Below are 13,112 nucleotides of genomic sequence, written 5' to 3'. Positions count from 1 at the left end.
GAGAGACTTCAGCCAGAGAGAGAGAGAGAGAGACTTCAGCCAGAGAGAGAGAGAGACTTCAGCCAGAGAGAGAGAGAGAGACTTCAGCCAGAGAGAGAGAGAGAGAGACTTCATCCAGTAGCCTAGAGAGAGATGAGACCGAGACACACGTGAGGTTTGGCCGGTAGCCTAGAGAGAGACCCACGTGAGGTTTGGCCAGTAGCCGAGAGAGAGACCCATGTGAGATTTGGCCGGTAGCCTAGAGAGAGACCCACGTGAGGTTTGGCCAGTAGCCTAGAGAGAGACCCACGTGAGGTTTGGCCAGTAGCCTAGAGAGAGACCCACGTGAGGTTTGGCCAGTAGCCTAGAGAGAGACCCACGTGAGGTTTGGCCAGTAGCCTCAGAGAGAGACCCACGTGAGGTTTGGCCAGTAGCTTCAGAGAGAGACCCACGTGAGGTTTGGCCAGTAGCCTCAGAGAGAGACCCACGTGAGGTTTGACCAGTAGCCTCAGAGAGAGACCCACGTGAGGTTTGGCCAGTAGCCTCAGAGAGAGACCCACGTGAGGTTTGGCCAGTAGCCTCAGAGAGAGACCCACGTGAGGTTTGGCCAGTAGCCTCAGAGAGAGACCCACGTGAGGTTTGGCCAGTAGCCTCAGGGAGAGACCCACGTGAGGTTTGGCCAGTAGCCTCAGAGAGAGGCCCACGTGAGGTTTGGCCAGTAGCCTCAGAGAGAGGCCCACGTGAGGTTTGGCCAGTAGCCTCAGAGAGAGACCCACGAGAGGTTTGTCCAGTAGCCTCAGAGAGAGACCCACGTGAGGTTTGTCCAGTAGCCTCAGAGAGAGACCCACGTGAGGTTTGGCCAGTAGCCTCAGAGAGAGACCCAGGTGAGGTTTGGCCAGTAGCCTCAGAGAGAGACCCACGTGAGGTTTGGCCAGTAGCCTCAGAGAGAGACCCACGTGAGGTTTGGCCAGTAGCCTCAGAGAGAGACCCACGTGAGGTTTGGCCAGTAGCCTCAGAGAGAGACCCACGAGAGGTTTGTCCAGTAGCCTCAGAGAGAGACCCACGTGAGGTTTGGCCAGTAGCCTCAGAGAGAGACCCACGAGAGGTTTGTCCAGTAGCCTCAGAGAGAGACAGAGAGCCATGTGTGACACCTTAGGACAGGAAACCAATGTAATTCATCCTATTGAATGTTTTTGATGTAATAAAATGTCATTGGATTACAGTCCTGTAATAGTGAAGATGATAAAATGTCATTAGATCACTAGAATAAGGAGGCTGCATCATGTCCTCAATTTGACAGGCTTTGTATGTGAATCTAATCCACTTCTCTGTCATCGTGTTGTCGTCCTGTACAGTTTAGTGGCTGTGGTCACTGTGACCATAGAAACAGAATGACTAGAACAGACATCGCCTTTCACATTCAAGGGCAACTCCACCACTTCTCAACCTCCTGTTCATTATCTCAGCACCAAACCAGAGTCTATAAATGAAAACAGCATGTTTCTGTTCATTATCTCAGCACCAAATCAGTCTATAAATGAACACAGCATGTTTCTGTTTATTATCTCAGCACCAAACCAGAGTCTATATATGAAAACAGCATGTTTCTGTTCATTATCTCAGCACCAAACCAGAGTCTATATATGAACACAGCATGTTTCTGTTCATTATCTCAGCACCAAATCAGTCTATAAATGAACACAGCATGTTCCTGTTCATTATCTCAGCACCAAACCAGAGTCTATATATAAACACAGCATGTTCCTGTTCATTATCTCAGCACCAAACCAGAGTCTATATATAAACACAGCATGTTCCTGTTCATTATCTCAGCACCAAACCAGTCTATATATGAACACAGCATGTTCCTGTTCATTATCTCAGCACCAAACCAGAGTCTATATATCCTTCTCTGTGACATCACAGGGTGGGATTAAACATTTAAAAAACTGATTTTTCAAAACCAGCAACGGATTTCTAGTCCAAGGGAGGGTATTTCCTGTCTCTCTCCACAGTACTGCCGATCTCATGGTGTGTGTAACTTCTAGTCCAAGGGAGGGTATTTCCTGTCTCTCTCCACAGTACTGCCGATGTCATGGTGTGTGTAACTTCTAGTCCAATTCATGGTGTGTGTAACTTCTAGTCCATTTCCTGTCTCCCCCCACAGTACTGCCGATGTCATGGTGTGTGTAACTTTTTGCCGATGTCATCAGGTAGAGATTTTGAACTTCATATTTTTTTTCCTACAAAACATAGAAACGTTCTGTTTTTGTTGACACTGTTGGAGATAATGAGGTTGGAAAGTGGTGGAGAACCTTTAACCTCCTGTGCTGGGCGGCCCTGTGTTCGAATTGAGTGTACCTATGCGCGTACTCTCTAAATTCAGTGGTCTGAGACCTCTGGGTTATGGGCTAGGGGTTGGACACCTCCCCCATTCTAGTCATTCTATTTCTACTGTGTCTGTGATACATGTGTTCCTCAGTCGGTAGAGCATGGTGCTTGCAAACGTCAAGGGTCGTGGGTTCAATTCCCGCAGGCGCAAACCACATGGGGGGGGGGGGGGGGGGATTATTGACGTGTGATTAAGGTGCTTTGGATAAAAGCGTCTGTTCAATGGCAATATATTATAGTACTGAGACATCAGAGAGACTTTAGCCAGTTCGAAAGACCTGCTGTAGACTTCTACATACAGATTTATCTGTTTCTATAACTTGAATCTTTCCCATCTCTTCTGTGTCTCTTCCGTCTGTCTTTCTCTCTCTCCGTACAGACAGGCCTATGAAAACTGCTGTGTTCTCGAGGCTCGTATCTGCTACGATGTGGCCAAGCTGATGTCGCTCAACTCAGAAAGGTAAAGTCGTTTCTCTGCTTGACTGTGTCACTGTCTGTAGCAATACCATAGGACGCAACTTGGATATAACCAGTTTTTTCCATGGACATTGCCATTTGAGGGATTCCACCATTTTAAAGTAGTCAACTTGGTGGGGATTCCTATAGGTTAGGAGCGAATGATCAGATATCCTTTTGTTTTTCAAATGGGGTATTATGGTTTGTAAATGGCTTTAAGCTATATCACTGCCATCTAGTGGCCACTATATATAAATCACACAATATTTGTTTCAGCACTTCAGCACTGCAAGTGGCGGTAACTCGTCAATATTAACGTTACACTTTTATCAACCAAAGAACAATACAAAAATGGACTACTTTAAAATGGAGATGGCCTAAACGTCGCTGCCCGTGCTGTGTCACAGACGCCATAATGGCACAGATTCAAAGATGAGACCTCTTGTGTATTTGGTCATGTGATATGATCATGCGTGCTGTCATGTGACATGGTCATGTGTTCTGTAAACAGGAAGAAGACCGCGCGTAGCAAGAAGTTCTTTACAGACCTGCAGTCCAAGGAGCACATCCCCACCATGATCAACCCCAAACCCTGTGGTCATCTCTGCTGCTGTATTATCAAGGGCTGTGAGCAGGTGGGACGAGCATCTCAAATTATACCAGAGACATACCCCCGAGATCTGAGAGTCTATGATATGTTTCCAACCCCTAGCCAATACCCCCGAGATCTGAGAGTCTATGATATGTTTCCAACCCCTAGCCCATAACCCCGAGGTCTAGGTGTCCAACCCCTAGCCCATAACCCAGAGGTCTAGGTGTCCAACCCCTAGCCCATAACCCCGAGGTCTAGGTGTCCAACCCCTAGCCCATAACCCCGAGGTCTAGGTGTCCAACCCCTAGCCCATAACCCCGAGGTCTAGGTGTCCATAACCCCGACCCCTAGCCCATAACCCCGAGGTCTAGGTGTCCCCCTAGCCCATAACCCCGAGGTCCTAGCCCATAACCCCGAGGTCTAGGTGTCCAACCCCTAGCCCATAACCCCGAGGTCTAGGTGTCCAACCCCTAGCCCATAACCCCGAGGTCTAGGTGTCCAACCCCTAGCCCATAACCCCGAGGTCAAGGTGTCCAACCCCTAGCCCATAACCCAGAGGTCTAGGTGTCCAACCCCTAACCCATAACCCAGAGGTCTAGGTGTCCAACCCATAACCCAGAGGTCTAGGTGTCCAACCCATAACCCAGAGGTCTAGGTGTCCAACCCAGAGGTCTAGGTGTCCAACCCCTAGCCCATAACCCAGAGGTCTAGGTGTCCAACCCATAACCCCGAGGTCTAGGTGTCCAACCCATAACCCCGAGGTCTAGGTGTCCAACCCATAGCCCAGAGGTCTAGGTGTCCAACCCATAACCCAGAGGTCTAGGTGTCCAACCCATAACCCAGAGGTCTAGGTGTCCAACCCAGAGGTCTAGGTGTCCAACCCAGAGGTCTAGGTGTCCAACCCAGAGGTCTAGGTGTCCAACCCAGAGGTCTAGGTGTCCAACCCATAACCCAGAGGTCTAGGTGTCCAACCCATAGCCCAGAGGTCTAGGTGTCCAACCCATAACCCCGAGGTCTAGGTGTCCAACCCATAGCCCAGAGGTCTAGGTGTCCAACCCATAACCCAGAGGTCTAGGTGTCCAACCCATAACCCAGAGGTCTAGGTGTCCAACCCATAACCCAGAGGTCTAGGTGTCCAACCCAGAGGTCTAGGTGTCCAACCCATAACCCAGAGGTCTAGGTGTCCAACCCATAACCCAGAGGTCTAGGTGTCCAACCCATAACCCAGAGGGCTAGGCTACACCAGGCTGGAAGCCCCCTAACTAACCATCTATATTCTACAGGAGGAGGCAGTTAGTTACTACACCAAGCTAGAAGCCCCCTAACTAACCATCTCTATTCTACAGGAGGAGGCAGTTAGTTACTACACCAAGCTAGAAGCCCCCTAACTAACCATCTCTATTCTACAGGAGGAGGCAGTTAGTTACTACACCAAGCTAGAAGCCCCCTAACTAACCATCTCTATTCTACAGGAGGAGGCAGTTAGTTACTACACCAAGCTAGAAGCCCCCTAACTAACCATCTCTATTCTACAGGAGGAGGCAGTTAGTTACTACACCAAGCTAGAAGCCCCCTAACTAACCATCTCTATTCTACAGGAGGAGGCAGTTAGTTACTACACCAAGCTAGAAGCCCCCTAACTAACCATCTCTATTCTACAGGAGGAGGCAGTTAGTTACTACACCAAGCTAGAAGCCCCCTAACTAACCATCTCTATTCTACAGGAGGAGGCAGTTAGTTACTACACCAAGCTAGAAGCCCCCTAACTAACCATCTATTCTACAGGAGGAGGCAGTTAGTTACTACACCAAGCTGGAGTCCAAGCTGAAGGAGGAGTACAGGAAGGAGAAAGAGAAGGTCAACAGTAAACCGCTGGGAATGGCCTTCGTTACCTTCCAGAACGAAGCCATGACCGCCATGTAAGAGAGAGAGTGTGTGTGTGTGTGTCAGTGAGAGAGTGAGACAGTATATGTTTGAATTTGTGATGGAAATAAATGGAATGAGATGTTAAGTGGGAATGGTAGTGTTAGTGGGAATGGTAGTCTTAGTGGGAATGGTAGTCTTAGTGGGAATGGTAGTGTTAGTGGGAATGGTAGTGTTAGTGGGAATGGTAGTGTTAGTGGGAATGGTAGTGTTAGTGGGAATGGTAGTGTTAGTGGGAATGGTAAGTTGGAAGGGTAGTGTTAGTGGGAATGGTAGTGTTAGTGGGAATGGTAGTGTTAGTGGGAATGGTAAGTTGGAAGGGTAGTGTTAGTGGGAATGGTAGTGTTAGTGGGAATGGTAGTGTTAGTGGGAATGGTAAGTTGGAATGGTAGTGTTAGTGGGAATGGTAAGTTGGAATGGTAGTGTTAGTGGGAATGGTAGTGTTAGTGGGAATGGTAGTGTTAGTGGGAATGGTAAGTTGGAATGGTAGCGTTATTGGGAATGGTAGTGTTAGTGGGAATGGTAGTGTTAGTGGGAATGGTAAGTTGGAATGGTAGCGTTAGTGGGAATGGTAGTGTTAGTGGGAATGGTAGCGTTATTGGGAATGGTAAGTTGGAATGGTAGTGTTAGTGGGAATGGTAGTGTTAGTGGGAATGGTAAGTTTGAATGGTAGTGTTAGTGGGAATGGTAGTGTTAGTGGGAATGGTAGTGTTAGTGGGAATTGTAGTGTTAGTGGGAATGGTAAGTTGGAATGGTAGCGTTATTGGGAATGGTAAGTTGGAATGTTAGTGGGAATGGTAGTGTTAGTGGGAATGGTAGTGTTAGTGGGAATGGTAGTGTTAGTGGGAATGGTAAGTTGGAATGGTAGCGTTATTGGGAATGGTAAGTTGGAATGGTAGTGCTAGTGGGAATGGTAAGTTTGAATGTTAGTGGGAAAGGTAGTGTTAGTGGGAATGGTAGTGTTAGTGGGAATGGTAATTGGGAATGGTAGTGCTAGTGGGAATGGTAAGTTTGAATGTTAGTGGGAATGGTAGTGTTAGTGGGAATGGTAAGTGGGAATGGTAAGTGGGAATGGTAGTGTTAGTGGGAATGGTAGTGTTAGTGGGAATGGTTAGTGGGAATGGTAGTGTTAGTGGGAATGGTAGTGTTAGTGGGAATGGTAGTGTTAGTGGGAATGGTAGTGTTAGTGGGAATGGTAGTGTTAGTGGGAATGGTTAGTGGGAATGGTAGTGTTAGTGGGAATGGTAGTGTTAGTGGGAATGGTAGTGTTAGTGGGAATGGTAGTGTTAGTAGGAATGGTAGTGTTAGTGGGAATGGTAGTGTTAGTGGGAATGGTAGTGTTAGTGGGAATGGTAGTGTTAGTGGGAATGGTAGTGTTACTCTGCTATTGGAATGAATGTGAGAAAGCTGGAAGTCAAGGTTGGTCTTGTTGTGTGTTTTGTAACCATAAATCAAGGCATCTTTGTAAATGTTTCCCTGTTCAGTATCCTGAAGGACTACAATGCGTGTAAGTGTCAGGGCTGTCACTGTCGGAGGGAACCCAGGTCTTCTTCCTTCAGCCAGCACCTTCACACATATTCCTGGACGGTCGGCTACGCACCAGACCCACAGAACGTCTACTGGTGAGAACACACACACACAGAGTATGGGATCATCATTTGGGTTCCAGGATCCTTTCACAGCATTATAAGGCTGCGTTGAGACAATGACTTATCAATGACCCAGGTCCAGCTCAGTTAATCCCTACCATTGTAACGCAGGATCCAGGTCCTTTCACAGCATTATAAGGCTGCGTTGAGACAATGATTTATCAATGACCCAGGTCCAGCTCAGTTAATCCCTACCATTGTAACGCAGGAGCCAGGATCCTTTCACAGCATTATAAGGCTGCGTTGAGACAATGATTTATCAATGACCCAGGTCCAGCTCAGTTAATCCCTACCATTGTAACGCAGGATCCAGGATCCTTTCACAGCATTATAAGGCTGCGTTGAGACAATGATTTATCAATGACCCAGGTCCAGCTCAGTTAATCCCTACCATTGTAACGCAGGATCCAGGATCCTTTCACAGCATTATAAGGCTGCGTTGAGACAATGATTTATCAATGACCCAGGTCCAGCTCAGTTAATCCCTACCGTCGTCTTAATGCTTCAGTACATCTACATTATACCAGGGGCGTTGGTAGACACAATGTAAGTAACCTCATTTATGGCCCTGAATGCCTCTGCTGATCCTACAGCTATTGTATGCAGTAATCATGTGCCTATGAACCAGAGTTATACTGTTAGCACTGAGGGGGTGTGTCCTAGTAGGAAGACTACTGAGGGGGTGTGTCCTAGTAGGAAGACCACTGAGGGGGTGTGTCCTAGTAGGAAGACCACTGAGGGGGTGTGTCCTAGTAGGAAGACCACTGTGTGCAGCCCACCCTGCATTAACATAAACAACATGAGCATGTCTACCAATGAAAACAATCAAGCATCCCAGAAAAGTGCAAAAAATGGCCCACGTTAACATATGTAGCTTAAACGAGGTTCATGAAATCAATAACTTGCTTGTAAACAGATGACATTCATATTCTGATCTCTGAAACTCACTTAGATAATACCTTTGATACAGTGGTAGCAATACAAGGTTATAACATCTACAGAAAATACAGAAATGTCAAAGGTGGAGGTGTTATATTATATATATGTTTATATATTTATATTCCTGTGAAGCTTAGAGACGATCTCATGTTAAATACTGTTGAAGTAATATGGCTACAGGTTCATCTGTATAACGTGTGAAATGCTTGATATTTTTTAATTTATTTTACCTTTATTTAACTAGGCAAGTCAGTTAAGAACAAATTCTTATTTTCAATGACGGCCTAGGAACAGTGGGTTAACGTCCTTGTTCAGGAGCAGAACGACAGAGTTTGACCTTGTCAGCTCAGGGATTCGATCTTGCAACCTTCCGGTTACTAGTCCAACGCTCTGACCACTAGGCTATCTGCCGCCCCAAATGGGTAATATATGTGGTGTCAACAGAAAGGTATATTTTCTGGGTGATTTAAATATTCATCAAGCTGCCCAGTCAAGAAAACGCTTCAAACTGTAACTAGTGCCTGCAGCCTGGTTCAGGTTATCAGTCAACCTACCAGGGTAGTTAGAAACAACCTGGTTCAGGTTATCAGTTAACCTACCAGGGTAGTTAGAAACAACCTGGTTCAGGTTATCAGTCAACCTATCAGGGTAGTTAGAAACAACCTGGTTCAGGTTATCAGTCAACCTACCAGGGTAGTTAGAAACAACCTGGTTCAGGTTATCAGTCAACCTACCAGGGTAGTTAGAAACAACCTGGTTCAGGTTATCAGTCAACCTACCAGGGTATTTACAAACAGTACTGGAATTAAATTGATCACATCTTTACTAATACTGCAGAAATTAGCTTGAAAGCAGTATCCAGATCCATAGGATGTAGTGATCACAATATAGTAGCCATATCTAAGAAAACCACAGTTCCAAAGGCTGGGCCTAATATAGTGTATAAGAGGTCAGGCTGGGCCTAATATAGTGTATAAGAGGTCAGGCTGGGCCTAATATAATGTATAAGAGGACAGGCTGGGCCTAATATAGTGTATAAGAGGTCAGGCTGGGCCTAATATAGTGTATAAGAGGACAGGCTGGGCCTGATATAGTGTATAAGAGGACAGGCTGGGCCTGATATAGTGTGTAAGAGGTCATACAATACGTTTTGTCGTGATTCCTATGTTGTTGATGTAGGTGGGAATGGTAGTGTTAGTGGGAATGGTGGTGTTAGTGGGAGTGTTAGTGGGAATGGTTAGTGGGAATGGTAGTATTAGTTGGAATGGTTAGTGGGAATGGTGGTGTTAGTGGGAATGGTTAGTGGGAATGGTGGTGTTAGTGGGAATGGTTAGTGGGAATGGTTAGTGGGAATGGTAATATTTTTGTAGTCCCTAATTCCCATTCTTCCAAGTCGCGTTCATCACTCTGCTATTGGAATGAATGTGAGAAAGCTGGAAATCAAGGAACGCTCACTACACATCCAAGTATATCTGGCCAAATTCTAAAAGACAAGCATTGTAGTTTTGAATTCCGTAAAGTAAGTGTAGAAGAGGTTGTCTATCGTTAATGACAAGCCACCGGGGTCTGACAATCTGGATGGAAAATTACTGAGGATGATAGCACACAATATTGCCACTCCTGTATGCCATATCTTCAATTTAAGCCTACTAGAAAGTGTGTCCCCTCAGGCCTGGAGGGAAGTTAAAGTCATTCCGCTACCTAAGAATAGTAAAGCCCCCTTTACTGGCAAAAATAGCCAACCAATCAGCCTGTTAAACTTCTTGAAAAAAATGGTGTTTGACCAGATATGGTTATTTTACAGTAAACACATTGACAACAGACTTTCAGCACACTTATAGGGAAGGACATTCAACAAGCACAGCACTTACACAAATGACTGATGATTGGCTGAGAGAAATGTATGATAGAAATATTTTCACACCCACTTTATTAGACTTCAGTGTGGCTTTAGACATTATCGCTTATAGTCTGCCGCTGGAAAAATGTATGTGTTATGGCTTTACACCCTCTGCTATATTGTGGATAGAGAGTGACCTGTCTAACAGAACACAGAGGGTGTTCTTTAATGGAAGCCTCTCCAACATAATCCAGGCAGAATCAGGAATTCCTCAGGGCAGCTGTCTAGGCCCCTTACTTTTTTCAATCTTTACTAACGACATGCCACTGGCTTTGAGTAAAGCCAGTGTGTCTATGTATGTGGATGACTCAACACTATACACATCAGCTACTACAGCGACTGAAATGACTGCAACACTTAACAAAGAGCTTCAGTTAGTTTCATAATGGGTGGCATGGAATACGTTAGTCCGAAATATTTAAAAAGCTTATTTGGGACAAATCATTCACTAAACCTCAACAAATTTTGTAATGAATAATGTGGACATTGAGCAAGTTGAGTTGACTAAATTGCTTGGAGTAACCCTGGATTGTAAACTGTCATGGTCAAAACATATTGATACAACAGTAGATAAGATGGGGAGAAGTCTGTCCATAATAAAGCGCTGCTCTGGCTTCTTAACAGCACTATCAACACGGCAGGTTCTACAGGTCCTAGTTTTGTTGCACCTGGACTACTGTTCAGTCGTGTGGTCAGGAGCCACAGAGGGACTTAGGAAAATTGCAATAGGCTCAGAACAGGGCAGCACGGCTGGCCCTTGGATGTACACAAGTCCCATGACTGGAACTCATGCACGCAGTAAAATTTGATTTAAAAAAACAGATAAAAAAAAATACACCCTATTGAACACCGGAGACTGTGTAGAGACACAAACACAGGCCCAGACCCATGCATACACACACACGATAACATACACACTATAGACACACGTACACATGGATTTTGTACTGTAGGTTCGTGGTGGAGTGGCCTGTATTGTAATGTTTTTAAAATTATATAACTGCCTTCATTTTGCTGCACCCCAGGAAGAGTAGCTGCTGCCTTGGCAGGAACTAATGGGGATCCATAATAAACCCCAGGAAGAGTAGCTGCTGCCTTGGCCTGAACTAATGGGGATTCATAATAAACCCCAGGAAGAGTAGCTGCTGCCTTGGCAGGTACTAATGGGGATCCATAATAAACCCCAGGAAGAGTAGCTGCTGCCTTGGCCTGAACTAATGGGGATCCATAATAAACCCCAGGAAGAGTAGCTGCTGCCTTGGCAGGAACTAATGGGGATCCATAATAAACCCCAGGAAGAGTAGCTGCTGCCTTGGCAGAAACTAATGGGGATCCATAATAAACCCCAGGAAGAGTAGCTGCTGCCTTGGCAGGAACTAATGGGGATCCATAATAAACCCCAGGAAGAGTAGCTGCTGCCTTGGCAGGAACTAATGGGGATCCATAATAAACCCCAGGAAGAATAGCTGCTGCCTTGGCCTGAACTAATGGGGATCCTTAATAAACCCCAGGAAGAGTAGCTGCTGCTTTGACAGGAACTAATGGGGATCCATAATAAACCCCAGGAAGAGTAGCTGCTGCCTTGGCAGGAACTAATGGGGATCCATAATAAACCCCAGGAAGAGTAGCTGCTGCCTTGGCAGGAACTAATGGGGATCCATAACAAATACAGATCACAGCACAGATTAATGTACCTAGTTTCCTCTCTGGGGAGTTCAGTGGGTTATGTTGTCACCACCAGACATCCAAACTGTGGAGTGTGTAATGATGTCACCACCAGACTGTGGAGTGTGTTATGATGTCACCACCAGACTGTGGAGTGTGTTATGTCACCACCAGACTGTGGACTGTGTTATGTCACCACCAGACTGTGGACTGTGTTATGATGTCACCACCAGACTGTGGAGTGTGTTATGATGTCACCACCAGACTGTGGAGTGTGTTATGATGTCACCACCAGACTGTGGACTGTGTTATGATGTCACCACCAGACTGTGGACTGTGTTATGATGTCACCACCAGACTGTGGACTGTGTAATGATGTCACCACCAGACTGTGGAGTGTGTTATGATGTCACCACCAGACTGTGGAGTGTGTTATGATGTCACCACCAGACTGTGGAGTGTGTTATGATGTCACCACCAGACTGTGGACTGTGTAATGATGTCACCACCAGACTGTGGACTGTGTAATGATGTCACCACCAGACTGTGGAGTGTGTTATGATGTCACCACCAGACTGTGGACTGTGTTCTGATGTCACCACCAGACTGTGGACTGTGTTCTGGTTGGAACAGCTCTTAACTCAGTGAGTGTGTCAGGATGACATCACCTATGCCAGATGTTAATAGTGTACCTGTGGGAATTTATTTGACTTTGATACATGTAGAGAATCACCTCTAAGTATCTAAGAGCTTGGGGTAATTCAATTTCCATCCACTTTAGAGCAAACGTCTCTCTCTTCCCTCTAGATGATTATCCAACTGCTGAGTGCCAGTATCAAATTACCTCACAGGCTGAGGCGGTAATCTGGCACCATCACTAGGCGTCAGGCTCAGTCCTGTATGTATGTGAAGTATTGTTGGGCGATATATCACATTTAATATGATTTTCCAAAGGCCTTTATTGCAAGAATGGTTTTAGACAGAGCTCCAGAATTCCTCTGTGGAGATAGGAGAACCCTCCAGAAGGACACTCCACCAATCAGGCCTTCATGGTAGAGTGGCCACTCCTCAGTAAAAGGCGCATGACAACCCAATCGAACATCTCTGGAGAGACCTGAAAATGACTGTGCAGCAACGCTCCCCATCCAACCTGACAGAGCTTGAGAGGATCTGCAGAGAAGAATGGGAGAAATTCCCCAAATACTGGCGTGCCAAGCTTGTAGCGTCATACCCAAGAAGACTTGAGGCTGCCCAACCAGACACCTGGCCCAACCAAACCCAACCAAAACCCCTGGCCCAACCAAACCCAACCAAAACACCTGGCCCAACCAAACCCAACCAAAACACCTGGCCCAACCAAACCCAACCAAAACCCCTGGCCCAATCAAACCCAACCAAAACACCTGGCCCAACCAAAACCTGGCCCAACCAAACCTAGCCAAACCACCTGGCCCCACCAAACACATGGCCCAACATACAGACAGCAAAGTTCTATTCTATTCTTGAATTGATTGATTGACCTGTTCTCTTCATGTTTCTCCCAGGGAGCATCTGGGTTCCCCTGGTGATTTATTGATTGACCTGTCCTCTTCATGTTTCTCCCAGGGAGCATCTGGGT

At 46.2% G+C, this 13,112-nt stretch overlaps 1 protein-coding gene across 5 annotated transcripts in view; it reads left to right on the top strand.

The window, feature by feature from the left end:
* LOC139377009 (CSC1-like protein 2) overlaps positions 1-13,112 on the top strand; it is a 79,983-nt gene that overhangs the window by 46,119 nt on the left and 20,752 nt on the right. For all 5 annotated transcript variants that reach the window (XM_071120068.1, XM_071120069.1, XM_071120067.1 and 2 more), the window contains 4 exons: positions 2,750-2,830; positions 3,338-3,461; positions 5,204-5,337; positions 6,826-6,963. In XM_071120068.1, coding sequence (XP_070976169.1) covers positions 2,750-2,830; positions 3,338-3,461; positions 5,204-5,337; positions 6,826-6,963 — 477 coding nt within the window. The remainder of the gene's footprint in view (positions 1-2,749; positions 2,831-3,337; positions 3,462-5,203; positions 5,338-6,825; positions 6,964-13,112) is intronic.

This window comes from Oncorhynchus clarkii, chromosome 20 (assembly GCF_045791955.1).
Source record: "Oncorhynchus clarkii lewisi isolate Uvic-CL-2024 chromosome 20, UVic_Ocla_1.0, whole genome shotgun sequence".
NCBI classification, from domain to species: Eukaryota; Metazoa; Chordata; class Actinopteri; order Salmoniformes; family Salmonidae; genus Oncorhynchus; species Oncorhynchus clarkii.
The sequence above is the reverse complement of the archived record's forward strand: the minus strand, read 5'-3'. Positions and strand labels throughout refer to the sequence as shown.